General features: G+C 45.5%; 1 protein-coding gene across 1 annotated transcript in view; it reads left to right on the top strand.

Annotated features, from left to right (window-relative positions):
• SF3A1 (splicing factor 3a subunit 1) overlaps positions 1 to 5,826 on the top strand; it is a 97,894-nt gene extending 92,068 nt beyond the window's left edge. Inside the window, exon 16 of the mRNA XM_069214622.1 lies at positions 4,415 to 5,826. Within this exon, the coding sequence (XP_069070723.1) occupies positions 4,415 to 4,516 (102 nt within the window). The 3' untranslated portion in view covers positions 4,517 to 5,826. The remainder of the gene's footprint in view (positions 1 to 4,414) is intronic.
• The last annotated feature ends 10,777 nt before the right edge of the window (positions 5,827 to 16,603 follow it).

The raw sequence follows: 16,603 nt of genomic DNA, 5'->3' as shown, positions 1-16,603 counted from the left end.
TATCCTCGGTATCACACCAAGTTCCTGCACACCGATCAACACCTCATGTGCCTCTACCTGGACCATCGTGAGGCTGACTTCGACACTTGCAAGTCATTCTGTTTGAAAAAGACGCTTCGGGCCGACGCGATCGTACACTGGAGATGGCCCAGTAGATGCCAGAAAACACCCGGGGGACATCTTTGGTGAGGAGCACGCCAGAAAGGAACCTGAGCAGGAGAAAGAGGCTGTCTCCATACAGGAAAGTTCTGAGCCAGATGTTAAATTTGACATTGAAAGCCTCGAGATGACTTCTGCTCAGTGTGTGAGTACTGTGGCCCCTACTGTCCCACACAACGTCTCCAAAAAGACATTCCAGCTTGTCTTTAGAGGTCTATTGTCCGCCACTGTCATCTGGCCATAGTCGGCACCAGAAAACTACTACATCTGCCTCACCTGCTACCTCTGTGCCAAAAGTTGCCCTGAAGGCCAAAGCTGCCTCGTCTGCATCACCCTCTACAGCTTCGGACTGAGAGATTGTTTCTGTATCGATCCAGACCTCTGCACCGAGTGGACAGCTGCAAGCCTCTTCTTCGGTGCTACCCAAGCTCCCAAAGCCAAAGACCTTGACGCCAAAAGCCTTGGAGCCGAAACCATAGAAGAGCAGAGACTCAGGCCAGTCTTCCACCAGCCCATCTCCAATTGAGCCCATACTGGAGAAGATGAACACTCACCGGCGCATGCTCCAGATACAGAAGGGCACAGGTCAGATTATTGCCACACCTTCCTCCCCACTGCGGCCCAAATGAAAACTTTCATTTTAAGAGGCTCTGGACATTCCTGTTCCTACCAAAAAGCATACTAAGGATAAGGCTACTAGTCCTCCTTGCATGCCTTCTCCCTCACCTCCTCTTCCTTCACCACCTCCGCCTCCTGCTCCATCTTCACCACCACCCCCACCCCTCCCCCTCCACAGTCCCCCATCTCACCCATACCAGGAGATTACACTCCACAGGGCCCCCGCACCCCCCTTCAGTGGTGGGTTGGGGGGTCCTCCAGGTGACACTGACCCGTGGGATGCATATGACCCCAATCCCATCCCATCCAATGATCCTGACCTGTACCCTGCATGCCCCTCACCACCAGAAGACACTACTTTCTACCAGCAAGTAGACACCAGGGCAGCCCCTTTTAATAATGTGGAACTGCACAAGGATCCTATTGAACATGATTTCTTATTTGACACAGTAGCAGCCACACACAAAGAAACTCAATACCTCCCCTTGCTTCGAGATTGAGGATATTGTTTAGGAACCTGTCCGCTCCCACATCATTACACAGTCAGTGGACAAAAAATGCAGAGCGGCTCCCTCTGACCCATTGTATATCAGAGCACGGGTACCACCTGATTCTCTTGTGGCTACGACGTCCCATAAACAGACTAATAGTCAAGCCACTGGGGACTCTTCTCCCCTGCGAAAGAGGAAAAAATGCACTGATGCTGAAGGTAAGAGTAGCGGCCCAAGCCACAAATCATTGGCGGATAGCTATCTCCCAGGCACTTTTGGCTTGGTGCGACCGACCCACTGGGCTGGAATGGAAGAGCTATTGCAGTTTCTCACTAAGGAACATCAGAAAAGGGGTCAGCTGATTGTCTTAGAGGACCAGACCATCTCTAATAATTCTGTTAAGTGTGCCGTTGATGCTGTGCCCCCAAGGTGTTTATATAAAGAGCCAGATCTTGAGCTTCTTACAGAACTCTAGAATTGAGAAGAAGGCCCTGTGTTGAGGGAGGTCCTTCCATGTCTTGAGTGCAATGTAGGAGAACGAGTGACATCCAGTTGTGCTATTGTGGTGAGAGAGAGAGGGAGAAAAAAAGAGAAACAAACAAGGTATCTGGTGGGTGGAGGAAAGCGTATGTAGCTGTTTAGGTATCCTGCTCCTGTGTTGTGTAGGACTTTGTGTGTGAAGTTTGAATTGGCTGCATTTTTGAATGTGGAGCCAGTGAAGTTTCCTGAGATGTGGTATGGGAGGTTGAGCATGAGTCCTGTGGCCCTGTTCTGAATGTTTGGGATTTTGTGTAGTTTGAAGGTTTCAGCGTAGAAAGTGTTCCTAGAGCAGCCTACTGGTTATGAGTGTTTGTGTGATGGTCGGATGGTCCATCTTGTGTTCTGAGGCAACCATTTGAAGATCTTTAGCAGCATGCGTAGGATGTGGAAGGAGGAGCTGCACACTGTGTTGACTTGAGCTGTCATGTTCAGCTTGTCGTCTAGGATGTTCCCTAGGCTTCTTGCGTGTTCTGGGGGGTGTGAGTGTTGGCAGCCACCAAATGAAGTCCCATGTAAAGGGTCTTGTTGCCGAAGACCCTTACTTCTGTCTTGTAGGAGTTGAGCTTCAGGAAGTTTCATCCAGGAGGCTACCATGTTCATGCAATTGGTGAAGTTGGCTCTGGTGGTGGTTGTCTTGTAAGTCGGGGAGAGGGTGAGTTATGTGTCATCGGCATAGGAGATGACATGATGTTCTGTGATTGGATGATGTTTGTAAACTGTGTCATGTATATGTTGAAAGGTGTATGGCTCAGGGACAATCCCTATGGGACTCCACATATCAGTTTCTTGGCCTCTGATATAAAGGGTGGCGGCAGACGGACCCTCTTGAGAGTGAGTAAGGAATGGATCCTCTTGAGAGTGGATCCTTGCATGCCAATCTCGTGGAGACTTTTGATGAGGGTGGTATGGGAGCCGCATTGAAGGCTGTGTAGAGGTTGAGCAGGGTGAGGGCCTCTGCTTCTCGTTGGACCAGGGTGATTTGAAGGTCTGTGGCCGCAACAAGTACTGTTTTGGTACTCTGGTTCCTTCTGAATCCTCATTGAGTGTTGTCTAGAGTATTGTGGAGTTTAAGGTGGGTTGTGAGCTGCTTGTTGATGGCGTTCTCAATCACTTTGGCCGGATAGGGGAGCAGGCATATGGGTCGTCAGTTGTTTAGTTGATTTGGGTTGGCTATGAGCTTTTTGAGGAGGGTGTTAATTTCAGCAAGTTTCAGTTTATCTAGGAAGATGTCTGACATGATGGAGGTGTTGATGATCCACGTGATTGCTGCTGTGGTGTTTCTGGTGAGGGTTGTCCCTTCGATCAGGTGACAGTCTTGGTTGGTGTAGGTAGGCTATCAATGAGTTCTCTGGGGTTGGGTTGATGTGCAAAGTTGCTATAGATCTTTGTGATTTTTCTATGGAAGAATTTGGATAGGTTGTTGCAGAGTTGTTGGGAGGCAGTGATGTTGACAGTGGCTGGGGGTGAAGTGAAATCCTTGACAATCAAGCCTTGCAGCTGTTAAAGCTTCCATCAGTGGTCCACTTGTGCTTTTTTCTTAGTGTCTCACTTGCTGGCGATAACATCACGTGCAGCCTTTCTAGCTTTTTTCAGTGTCATTTGGTGTTTCTGAGATCTGGGTACCAGCGGGCCTGCTTGTTTGATCTGTTATGCTTGTTGGGTGCAAGGGAGTCTGCAGTTCTTGAGCCAGTTGTTGATGTCCCTGCTGATTTTGTCTGTGGGGCTAGGTTGATTTGTTCTGAATGTGCGGAGTCGTTTGACTTCAATGATTTTGACCAGCTCCGGCTTGGAATGCTGAATCTTGTATGGGTGTTGACTTGAGTGGTCATTCCATGTGAGCTGTGTGGTGGAGTTATATTTGATGCTGTTGCTTGTGGTGTAGATGGGGTCCAGTGTGTGTCCTGCAGCGTGTGATTAGTCTGAGGCAAGCTGTGAGAGTCTAATGTTAATTAAGCTTTCAAGGAGTGTTGTGGAGCAGGCGTCGTATCGGTCTTCTAGGTGAAAGTTGATGTAACAGAGAAGAATGGAGGCTCTGGAGTGATGGTGAGTGGAGCAACAAAGTCGGTGATGACATTGGTAAAGGTGACGTGTGGTCCGGCTGAGCAGTAGGGGAGGGTTTCTTTCAGGGTGAAGTTTTCAGAGATTTGTAGTTTGAAGTGTTCAGCACTCAAATCAGGTGACTTTATCTAGTTTGTTAACCAAGAAAAGGATGATTACTTGTGACTAAACATGTCCTTATGACTAACTTTTGTGGTCACAGGGGCCGTTTTGTCCTTTGAAATAGAAAATAGGCCTGCGTCCAAAAAGGGAGCTAAGTGGAACCTATAGTGCGAACTTTCATAGCGTTTGTCATATCAATGGAGTAATATTTAATAGCCAAAAAAGGGGATTTCAAACACCTCCATAAACACTTCCGATGATGTTCGGTATCAGCATCACGGCCTTTCTGTAATAATTCTACTAGAGAAACATTATTACATGTTAGTAACGTTTACTTTACCGCACTCTGGTGTTTGAACTGGGCGTTGGATGTATAGCTTTCATGTGCTTTCGCTGTCCATGTATGCATTTTTCCGTGCCTCTCACATTGTTCTTTGTTTTTGTAGGGCATTTTCATCAAAGACTCAAATTCATTGGCTTTCTACAACATGGTAAACGGATCAGTCATTCATCTGGCCTTGAAAGAGAGAGGTGGCAGAAAGAAGTAGAGGGCAGAACTAATCTGACGCTCTCCCAACAGCAGTGGCAGGATGCAACCGTGGCTGTACCACAGAGCCGCCTCCTCTAAACAGGACCACTTCTACTTTGTGGTCAAACATAAAAATGACAGCTATCCTTTGCTCCCTCGTTGAGTGCAATCTGGACAAGAGGACTGTTTGTATTTCTCCAAAGTACCCATGCACCGTTGTCTAGCACCCTTTCTTTAACCATTCCGTGCCAGAGGTCCATTATCACTGGGCGTTTGCTGTGCTTGAGTTGTATCAGGGTGGCGGTAAGCTCAACTCCTGCTGGCTTATTCTGTTACTATTGCGATAGAAGTGAATTGTATTCCACAGTGGTCCCACGGCTGAGTACTCCTTCATGCTGGTTCAATATTATTTTGACTTCCGGTGTGTCGTATTGATTCCTGTTCAGTGACAGATTTGTGATCTGACTGACACCTTGTCCTGTTTAGTGCAATCAGGGTGCTTGTCTCACAAATGTGGTGCTTCTAATAGGGTAGAATTTGTTTTAATGTAATAAATACTCTACTTTGTTGGAAGATTCCTGAAGTAACTTATTACTTACCGTGTTCGAAATGGTAGCGTCCACGTATTAGTTGGTTGACTTTGAAGTCCTCGGAATTTCTGAATTTCTGCAGTTGTGTTGAAGGAAGACAACAGCTTAGCGTGAAAGCTTGCGTGCAAAGCTGTGACAGCTGTGTCTGCGGATCAACCCATCATCTGAGGACATCAGAATGTGCCAGGAAAAATTCTATGCTAATTTCCTTTTCGCTTGCTTTTGTAGCATCTTTTTCATCTTCCCAAAACTTTTTAGACGATCTAAATGTAGTTACTTAAATACAAACGTATACATGAAGGCATTAACCCTGTAGCAGGATGTTTATTGCATTTAGCGAGCTATATTTCATAATTTGGAATTTTGTCTGATCCCACAATATTTACAAATTGGAAAGCTACTGCAGCAATATTTTCTGTTTGAAATGTGTTTAACTATTTTATTTTGTTTTAATTTTCTTTTAGTTCGCTTTTGTAAAAACACTTTAATAATGATTTGATTACTATTTCCTTCTGACCTTCGAAGCAAGAGCCCTCCGGCTGCAGGGTCATTTAGTGACACCCTTTTGGACCCTGTAAAAACTAGCTAACTATATATAAATATGCAGTTTGGTTGGTTCTGCGTGGATGTAAAAAGTAAAACTTTTTCATACTAAAACAATAATTGCTGTTATAAGGAAACAACATGAAAAGTAAAGAAATGGATGTGCGGGCTTTACTAAAAGAAAACAATATTGATACTTTTATTTCCTTTCATTTTTGTTTTAGGTACGACTATTCTTATGTACACGAGGCAAGCTTTGTGTGTATTCAGAATAGTTGCTAAGTGTGTGACAGGCGGGTCTGAAGAATTGCTACTCACTGGAGTGCAAAGACGTGCCTACAGTTAAACAATCCAAGTGATAACGAATGAGAAAATCTCTCATGTGGCAAAAGATTAAACAGCTATGGTTACCCTTGGGGGAAAAAGCTGCCTCTTCTGTGTGTTGCTGTGTCCAGGCACTAAAATAGATTACATTTTTCACCGAGATGGTATTAATATTCCTAAAGTACTCTGCACTTCACTTTAATGTACAGTAATCTCTTAAATATATTTAACACATTCCATCTCCCTCACCGTCTAAAGCAACCCTTGTCCGTTCAGTCATTAAGGTATTTCACTGGTTTGAGTCAAGTGATATTAGGGCGTCTTGATGTTGTCAGATCCGATGTCTTCCCTAAAAGGGACTCATTGGGCCCACCTTATGGTACCACCAACTCTGACAGCATACAACAGCAGAGGATTAGTGTGGCCAGAATAGGTGAAGGCGCATGGGAATAGGAATAGCAGCGAGGGAGACCTGGGAAACTTAAACGAGAAGTGATAATCACTTACCAACCAGAATGTCAAGCATAATTTCGTAGTCTTGTTTTTTTCAATTTTTTATTTTATTCATATATAGATATTAGTCAAGGTAAAATCCCGAGGTTACTAAGTGCTGTTTCAAATTATGAGTACAATCTTTAAATTTTGGCCGGACAGCCATAAGAAGTTTGCCCTCAGCGATGGTTACAGGCCTGCGAGTTAAAAAGCAGAGGGTGGTGCTTCAACGGGATGAGTTTTGCGGCCGAGGATGCTCGGGGAGAACACCAAGACTAGGATTTCAATGAAGTGTCGAGGAACACCGTATTGCTCAGTCCTAGCAAGCACACTTCTAAAACATGAATTGGATCTTATCAGGATTATTACTGCCTAATGGTCTTTATTCGGCTCTCTTCCTTAAAAGCCTCTACCACCACGCGTTCCTTCTTGCCTCGCCGCCTAGACTTCCTCAGGGCTAATATTAAAAGTGAAACTTCCGAAAGTCCTAAGATCAAAAAGAAATGTTAAGTAGATAACGATTCATGTATAACTTGCGTCAAGATGAGAAAATTCCCATGGGGAACATAAGTCATAAATCCAAGTGCAATTCAAGCAAGAGTTCTCTTTATGATGAAACATTGGATCCTAAACCTACAGTGCCCCATGAGCCATCAAAGGAGAAGCCACCTAGGCGTGCACCGAAAACGCTGAAGCCTTTGAGCGAAACTAGAGTCACATAAAATTAGACCCTACCCATTCTGGATATAAATAAGAAACAAATATTGATAAGTTGTGAAAGTGTTAGGAAGGACAAGCACACTCGAAAGGTCACGTGGGGACAAGGATGCTTCCGACATCGTTAGCATTGAGGAAGAAGAGGGCACTGAAGGTACAAATAGAAAACGCAACAAGGAAAACAAAGGCTTTCAAATGAGACTGCAGCTTAAAGGATTTTGAGATTTAAGAAGCCCGAACCCTGGCCTAGAAAGCTCCGAACCAGGAGGGAGACCACACGAAGTAGAATAGGACATAGAGATGGGGGGAGAGGAATACCTCTGCACACACTCTGATTCAGAGGAAATAGGCTTCCACAAACAGGAGAATGAATTGTGAGAAGAGGCCGAGGCAGATTCTTTGTAGGAAGAGGTACATTTATATCACCCGAGGCTGTCCTCTCAGAGTGATATTTCTGTGTAATGCAGGGTAGTTAAAAGGGCGGCAGACACTTTTGTGGTCGTGATGGAAGTTGCAAAAGAGGGCACGTGCATTATAGTAGAAACATTGAGTCCTGCCTCTAAGAAGAAACACCCAGCCGAGTATAAGGGACATGCCCCTCACAGGAAACCATCTGTTTGCACGAGGTGGTTTAGACTAAACCCTAGAGGCAATGAAAAAGGCCCACAAGACTGCCAAAGCGGCTCTGCAGGCCTGCAAACCCTCCTTCAAAAGGGGATCCACATCTGACAGGAGTGGATAAGCCAGGCTAGTTTACATTGCACAGACTCAAAGGCGGACTGCACGGGTGGGGCCAGTTCACGCAGTCACACAGTGGCAGCAGCAACAGCCCCAGACCTATTTTTGAGGCAAAGGAAAACCAAGAGGAGGCCCCTCCAGAGTAGTTGTATCGGTGCCATCCACGTCACTCAACTCTTAGAAAACAAAGACGTGCACTCTCTTACTTCACCCCACCTAGGACTTTTTTTTTTAAACACCGGAAAGTTCTTTACTATAGACATACGAGTGCTAAGTCTGATAATACATGTACATTGTATAGACTTTGCACAAAAAACTCCTACAAGACCACCAAAGCACCAGGCACACAAGAGAAGACTATAAATCCTGTAAGCGAAAGTACAAGAGTTGCTGCTGACAGACGTCATCGAAACTGTTTCTTTTCAAGGAAGGAATGTGTGTACGGTTTACTTTCTAGATCCAAAAAAGATTTGACTTTGTCTGTGATATATATCTACGGTTTGTGAACACATTTGTCCTGTCACATTTAAAGGGTGCCTAATTTCTCATCCCCATACACACTGCTAGCAGGATCGTGATGAAGGGGGTATATTGTCAGTTTAAAGACATATCCCTCTGGTACAAAATCTGCACCCAGGGTCTTCACCAAGACTCTAGCTGTAGTGGCAGCAGATCACAGAGGAGAACCATACATACCTAGCCTTACCTAAACGACTGGCTAATGAATGCAAGCACATTCGAACAATGTCGGTTCAGCCTAAAAAGGTAGTAACTCTTTACACAGACTGGGTTTCTTGGCAAATTTTGGAACATAATCTCCTACTTTAGAGATGAAGAAAACTTTACTGTGAATGGACCTCAATACAGTAACAGTAATAGCCTATCCAACTTCAAGGAAACTACAACCAATGCTAAAGTAGATGTCTCAGTCTCCGACACTGAGAGCATTAACGAAACTGTTGGGGATGATGGCATCCTGCATCCACCTAATCCCAAGCAGTCCTACATATAAAACCAGTTAATCAGTGCTTAAACAATCAGTTCTCACAAACAGAGGGAATTGGGTTTTAACAGCCAAGTTCAGTGGAGAAATTAAATTGTAGAGTTCAGAAAACATGATAAATGGGACACTTTTTAGAGTAACAACACAATCATAACATCATATGCCTCACACATAACATGGGGCACATATATGCACCCTCAAGATAAGGGGGCCATGGTCCTCCCAGAAGGCAATCAGATGGATCCCCTACCTGGAACTGAAAACTATTTTCCTACCACTTTCCAAAGCCAAGTGCAACACAAGACAGTACAAGTACTAACAGATAACACTACAGCAATGTTCTACCTAAACAAACTGAGAGAAACAGCGTCTTACCTGCTCTCAAAGCGAGCTAAAGCCACCTGAAGAGATGGGCAATGACAAGGAACTTCACACTGGTGGCAACCATGTTCCAGAAATAGAAATGCAGATGAGTTGAGAAGAGAGACAAGCAGCTCCACGAGTTCGAGCTAATGTAATTCTTCTATCACCAGGGACTTCCACAGATAAGCCTTTTCATAACAGCAGAATGTGTAAAAAGCTGGTCCTTTGCCTCCAGGCACTACCACCCCCGATCTCTCTAGAATGCCATGATGATAAGCTGGTGCAGGATACTTGTGTATGCTTCCCCCGTACTATTGAATAAAACAGTGCTTGAGAAAATCAGAGCATCCATCATGACTTTCTAATCGCTCCCTGGGTTACACCAACAGACCTGGCCTATTACAGATGGGGCTCACTTTGTGTTTGCGCCACAGTGCAGCTTTAAATAGGTGTGTCATGCGCAAACAGGGAAAGTATGCCCTACGATGAAAAATATGCTGCCCTCAGAGCAGCTCCAAACAAACTCATGCTGCCATGGGAGCAGCGTATTCAAGTGAAATATGGAGCGGCTGCTTCAAAGCCACTAGAGTTCCACTGTGCAGGTGGCAACCAGTCTGCAGTTTAAATCGGGATTATAGATCCCTTTGCAGGCGGGTGCCGTGAGTAACTGCACCCACCTGCAAGTTGATATCTGGGTGATCCATGGGACCCCCCTTTACTCCCTGTAGAGGGCTACCATCAGGTAGCGCACTGACAGTGCGCCACCTTTTTGTGGTGCACTTTCAGTGCCCTTCCTGACAGCTTCTTTTCCTTTGCATCCGCACCCATAATGCGGCGCCAGCACAGCAGCAAAGAGATTCCTTTATTTGCATGGGATAATGGCCACTTGCAAATAAGGGAATGCCCTCTTGAGATAGCGCTGGTGTTACATGTGCGCCAAAGCTATCTGTGATGGGATGGTCCGCACAAGCGTCTGCAGTGCCTTCTGTAGTGCCCTTGAGTGCACATGCCTGTTGTGCCCCCGGGGCACTTTCTATAATGCAGCTTCTGGTATTCACACATATTGCAACTATTGAAGCACAGTATGTGAAGATACTTGGGGACTCCGGGTAATGGCTTGGTTACTGAAATAGAGTTCAGTCATTTGCCTTTACACAAGAATACACCGAACCTCAGTATAGAGACACATAGTCGAGAAAGTGCTATGGCCTAAAGTGGAAAAGATGCCCAATATAGTGCAAAGGAAATAAGCTTCAACAACACATACACCGGAACACAAGTAATTTAGGTACCTCACTTACTTAACCAACTGTAAACTCTTATGCCTCCCTAAGGGGACATTTGGCAGCTACTGCAGCGTATTTCAGAGGTTTATATGCCAAGCAAGTATTTTTGACACCACTAGTTAAAAGTTTCATAGAAGGTTCTAAAAGCTGTTCCCAGCACGATCAGTACCAGCCCCACAGTGGAACCTCATCTGAAGTTGTCTGGGTCAATGAAAGCACGCTTTGAAAAAAATGCACAAGGTTTCACTTATTCCTAGTGGCAGTCACATCTTTAAAAAGGGTGATCGAGTTACAGGCACTCGCAATACAAAGGTCATACCCATATACAAAAGTGAGTTGATTTTGAGAACACAACTCTAAATTCTTACCCAAGTTATTGCCACCCTTTCAAATGAACCAATACATAACTCTACCATCTTTCTTCCAAAGGCCCTCCAATTCAGCTGAGAGAGCCTTTCACACCCTAGATGTCATAAGGACATTTGCATATTACATACAGTCTACAAATAACATCAGGAAGACCAAACGGTTCTTCATTGGACACTCAACGCATCTCTAAGTATCACTGTAACTAAAACACTTTCACAAGGTTGATAGTACTGACCATGGAATTGTGCCATTTATTAGCCAGCCTAGGGCACATTCAACCAGGTGAAAAGAGGCTATAGTATCCCTTACGCCCAATGTTTCCATGCAAGACATCTGTAGTGCAGCCACAAGGTGCTCTGAACACACACAAAACACTGTTGTGTAGACCTGAAATCATGCAAGTAGGTTGCACTGGACCAGTCAGTGGTGAGAAATGTATTTATCACACAGCCTCTTCTAAATCTCCCCACCCAACCCCAAAGGAGACACTACCGCCTATGGAAAGCATGTGGATCTAGAGATTTCACACTGCACAAGAAACTTCCTAAAGTAGTAATGGTTCTGCAGCTCTTCTAGATGGATATATAACCCTTCCGCCTCCCCATTTAAGGAGGTTTGTGAAGTGCAAAAAAAAAAAAAAAAAAATTCCATGATGGTGGGAACGCACCGGGGCATTGTGGCCTCACCATAGAAAAGTTTTTGGAAAGAAACACATCCGGACCCAACCACTAGAAGGCCCAGTTGAGCAAAGCATTTGATACTTAAGGAAATATTGTTGGGCATCACAGTTGGTGACCCCAAACTATCTAGTGTTTTCTTCAGAACACAAACTATTACTGACAATTTTCAGGCATGTCAAGGAGGCAAAAGAATATCCTGCGATAATTTATGGTGAAGGTGTAGTGGCTCCACTCCATCTTACTTCTCGGAAGGTGGTATAATCCTTGAAAACCCCCTATTGCCGCATGTGGGACCTGACTGGGAGGGGGGGGGGGGGGGTGTAGGACAGGAGAGGTATAACATCCTTCACAAGCGTCTATGATGGGAGTTTTCTTTGGCCTCCTCCCGACACTGTAGATATCCTCAACAGAACCATGCCCTACACTTACAGACTCAGATACATATCAAAAATCAGCCCTAGTGGAATGTAGTTTTTTTTCTATTGGAACTGCTGCTCAGGAAAGCAATATAATCTATATATCAAAGGCTGGTTGAGAACGATTCAATACACTTATCAGACTACAGGATAAATGGCAAGTGGACTTGTGGATGCTGACATGCAAAGAATAGAATGCTGCACAAAAATAACCCAGGGAGGTAGCAAGTAGATCAGGGTTTAGGTTAGTGCTTCTAGCCATGTCAGGAATCGTAGCAGGCAAGCCTTGATTGAGCATTTCTGCAAGTAGGGGTTACCCTTATTCATACTGTATGGCAATGCCCCTTAGTTAGTTTGTTCTGGGAAAAAAGGTGACTGCCTGTTTTTGTTTGGCCCTGGTATTCCATATTGTGACCTCTGTAAAAAGAGTTGAGAGGCCTACGGGTGAATGAACCTTGCAAAAAAGTGATAAACACCTATGTGGCTCGGCTTCATGGTTGAAAATTGCACAACTTTGCGGAAGCCACCTTTCTTCCAGGATTATGCCTGGGGCACTGACATAGATTGGTCTGTGATTCAGAAATGGTTGGCGTATTCAAATTATCAATATATGAAGAAATTGGAGGGCATTCATAGATTGTTGCTCTCACTGACACAGTGGCTGTTGTGTTTTACCGGTATATGTCATGCACTCATTGTACGACTCATGTTATGAATGATTTTGCCTATTAATATATTGCTGATTGTCTACGAGAAATTGTCATTGTCATAGATATGTGGTGTATTTGTACTTCGGCATATCAATATGGTCCACCAATGATCACAAGTTAATATTGTTTGATAACGGTAAAACCAAGTAAAAGTTTTTAAGCTGCAGATACCAAATACAAAACCATAATCACTCTACCTAGCTATTATAGCTGATTTTCCCTTCCTTTTCAAATGGTCTTCTGCAACTCTTATGTCCTTGCTCTTTCCCATTTTCTTTTAAACTCTTTTTTGATTGAACACTTGCTCAGTATACAGCAAATATAATGAACGAGTTGATTGTACAGTGTACATGTTAATCAGAATAAATCTTATCATGCACATGGATGTCACAGTTATGAAACGGACTCCTCTCAGTTTGCATAGATGACATTCTCCAACCCGCCCACCCCCCACCACCAAAGTGGGATACATATATGGCATTTTTGCACCCTCTCTTCCCATATTTATCTCTGTGTACTATATAGCCTCGTCATTGTGCCAACTGACCCACACCTTATCCCATTTCTTGGGACAAGCCCTGCTTTGGTACCTACTTGCTCTGCCTGTTGGCACCAATCCATGTCCGTGTCCATACTCTTCAGTGCGGGGGCGCTCTTTCGCATTTTCAACCTTTGTGTACCTACCACAAGAAGCAGGACTAGGAACAGTTTACCTTTAATACAAAACTGTATTTTGATACTGTGTACAGATGTGTAGGTCTTAGGTGGCACCACGTGTGTGTGTTTGTATTTACCCTTAACAGTCCCTTTTTTCTGTGCATCTTTTCGGATTGAAAACTACTTGTCTTTGTGCTTCGTTCTTTAAATGCTGCACGTTTGTTGTGAAAATATACCCTCAGTTTGAAGAATATGGCAGGAATAGTTGTTTTGACCACCTCAAGGATCATACCGAAGGAGAGGGAGGTTCACTGAGATAAGTAGTAAAGGAAAAGTGTGAAGTTCTTGGTCTCACAGGTGGTTCATGGTATGACCCGGATAGTCCTTCATAGGATTGAGAAGAGCACAGAGAGGGCAGTAGACAGTGAATACAGAATCTCAGGGAACTCTTGGTACTGAGCAACATGGGTGAGGTGACAGGCTATCATGGGACTGAACAAACCAATGTGTACAGCCATAGGCAACAGCACATTGCCTTGAGACTGAGCAAGACAGCGGAGAGCACAGAGTAACACATATGATGAAGATTGTCGTGGCCTAAACAGACACAAAAGGGTGGAGAGATGAATGGGCCCGAACGCTGTCATAGAGCTTAGAGCAACATAAAGAAAGCAGCAAACCTGAGTAACCTGAGTTGATATGGGATGAAAATTCAAGACATATGTCTATGGCTACAATGTTGACCAAATGCTATGTTAATGACCACATTGCAATATGTCTCATTGGAGACATATTTGGTCAAGGAAATTTTTCTAGTATGTCTTTCAAGATAACTGCAACATAAAAGGAAGAAAGTTAAGAAGGCTAAATCCTTCTGTATACGTAAAATGTGAGAGCACGTTCCATAATGATGGGAAGAACTGCTCATCCTAATTTTTGAAGATCTTCCTAGCTGCAGATTTCTTGTGACTATTCCCCAGGTGTGAGACTGGTTCCGAAAACTTTAAAGCAGTACTCCTGCGCACATGTGAATGGCGGTGTGCAGTTCCAGGTAGGCCCAAAAAAAAGGCATAAGGAGTTGAAGCGAGAATCATCCCCTTCTCTCGACTCTGACTCCTGAGAGGGCATTAACATGTTTCCTGGTCTTTCTTCCGATCCCCATTGGAGCTGATTTCGAGCCTAGTGCTGATGCAGTCAAGTTTCTGGGTCCATAGCGACATCCCAGCATGTAGAGTCCTGGAGAGAAGGCATGCTGTGCATCCTTGGCACTTAACTGGTTTTTAACCCCTAGGGTGCCCAGGACAAGGTGATCTCGTCCTTGGCGCTGGTTCCCCGATGCCGAGGACGAGACCACCTCGTCCTGCTATGGGCCCCCGGGGGAGCGCTAGCACTCCCCCCGTGGCCAGGCACCCCTCTGCCCTGGGCAGGGATGGAAGGGGAATCGCTTCCCCTTCCACCCCCACCCCGGTTGCGTCTGATGATGTCAGCGCGCTTTTTCGCGCTGACCTCAGAGGCCTTCCCTCCGGTGCTGGCCTTTCCTCTCTTTTCAGCCTTCTCTGAGCATTGCCACTAGACACCAGGGAATTTTTTATTTTTGTATTTACTTGACAAGGAGAGCGGTCACTTGGACAAGGGCCGCTCTCCAGGGGGGCAATTTGTTTTTTGGCTTTTACTGCCCCGTTGGGGGCGGATCGGCCTAATACAATTAAGCCGGTCTGTCCCCAGGGGGGACAGAAATCCCCTAGGCAACAGGAATTTTTTTTTGTGTTTTTTATTTGTGGGGAGCGATCCCTCAGGCAAGGGTCGTTCCCCTGGGGGCAAAATGTTTTCTAGGCCATTTCTGCCCCCCTTGGGGGCAGATCGGCCTATTTTTATTTGGCCAATCTGCTTCCAAGGGGGGCAGAAACCATTAGACACCAGGGATTTTTTTTGTGTGTGTCTGTTTCACTTGAGGGGAGCGACCCCTTAGGCAAGGGTCGCTCTCCAGGGGGGGGGGGATTTGTTTTAGGCCATTCCTGCCCCCCCTTGGGGGCAGATCGGCCTATTGTAATTAGGCTGATCTGCCCGGGGGGGGGGCAGAAACCTCTAGGCACCAGGGATTTTTTTTTGTTTTGTTTTATGTTTTTTATATGTAGGGAGCAACACCTTAGGCAAGGGTCGCTCCACTTGGGGGACAAATTAATTTTAGGTCATTTCTGCTCCCCTTGGGGGCAGATCGGCCTATTTCATTTAGGCTGATCTGCCCCCGGGGGCAGAAACCACTTAGGCACCAGGGATTGGTGTGTGTGTGTTTTGTTTGGGGGGAGCCCCTTTGGCAAGGGTTGCTCCCCATAGGGGCACATTACTGTTGGCCATATCTGCCCCCCTTGGGGGCTGTAAAGAAATGGCTCCCTGTTGCAGTTACCCCCCACTTTTTGCCTGATACTGATGCTGACTTGACTGAGAAGTGTGCTGGGACCCTGCTAACCAGGCCCCAGCACCAGTGTTCTTTCACCTAAAATGTACCATTGTCTCCACAATTGGCACAACCCTGGCACCCAGGTAAGTCCCTTGTAACTGGTACCCCTGGTACCAAGGGCCCTGATGCCAGGGAAGGTCTCTGAGGGCTGCAGCATGACTTATGCCACCCTAGGGACCCCTCACTCAGCACAGACGCACTGCTTGCCAGCTTGTGTGTGCTGGTGGGGAGAAAATGACTAAGTCCACATGGCACTCCCCTCAGGGTGCCATGCCAACCTCACACTGTCTGTGGCATAGGTAAGTCACCTCTCTAGCAGGCCTTACAGCCCTAAGGCAGAGTGCACTATACCACAGGTGAGGGCATATGTGCATGAGCACTATGCCCCTGCAGTGTCTAAGCAAAACCTTAGACATTGTAAGTGCAGGGTAGCCATAAGAGTGTATGGTCTGGGAGTCTGTCAAAAACGAACTCCACAGCTCCATAATGGCTACACTGAAAACTGGGAAGTTTGGTATCAAACTTCTCAGAATAATAAACCCACACTGATGCCAGTGTTGGATTTATTAAAAAATGCACACAGAGGGCATCTTAGAGATACCCCCTGTATTTTACCCAATTGTTCAGTGCAGGACTGACTGGTCTGTGCCAGCCTGCTGCTGAGACGAGTTTCTGACCCCATGCGGTGAGAGCCTTTGTGCTCTCTGAGGACAGAAACAAAGCCTGCTTTGGGTGGAGGTGCTTCACACCTCCCCCCTGC

Source organism: Pleurodeles waltl, chromosome 11 (genome assembly GCF_031143425.1).
Source record: "Pleurodeles waltl isolate 20211129_DDA chromosome 11, aPleWal1.hap1.20221129, whole genome shotgun sequence".
NCBI classification, from domain to species: domain Eukaryota; kingdom Metazoa; phylum Chordata; class Amphibia; order Caudata; family Salamandridae; genus Pleurodeles; species Pleurodeles waltl.
The sequence above is the reverse complement of the archived record's forward strand: the minus strand, read 5'-3'. Positions and strand labels throughout refer to the sequence as shown.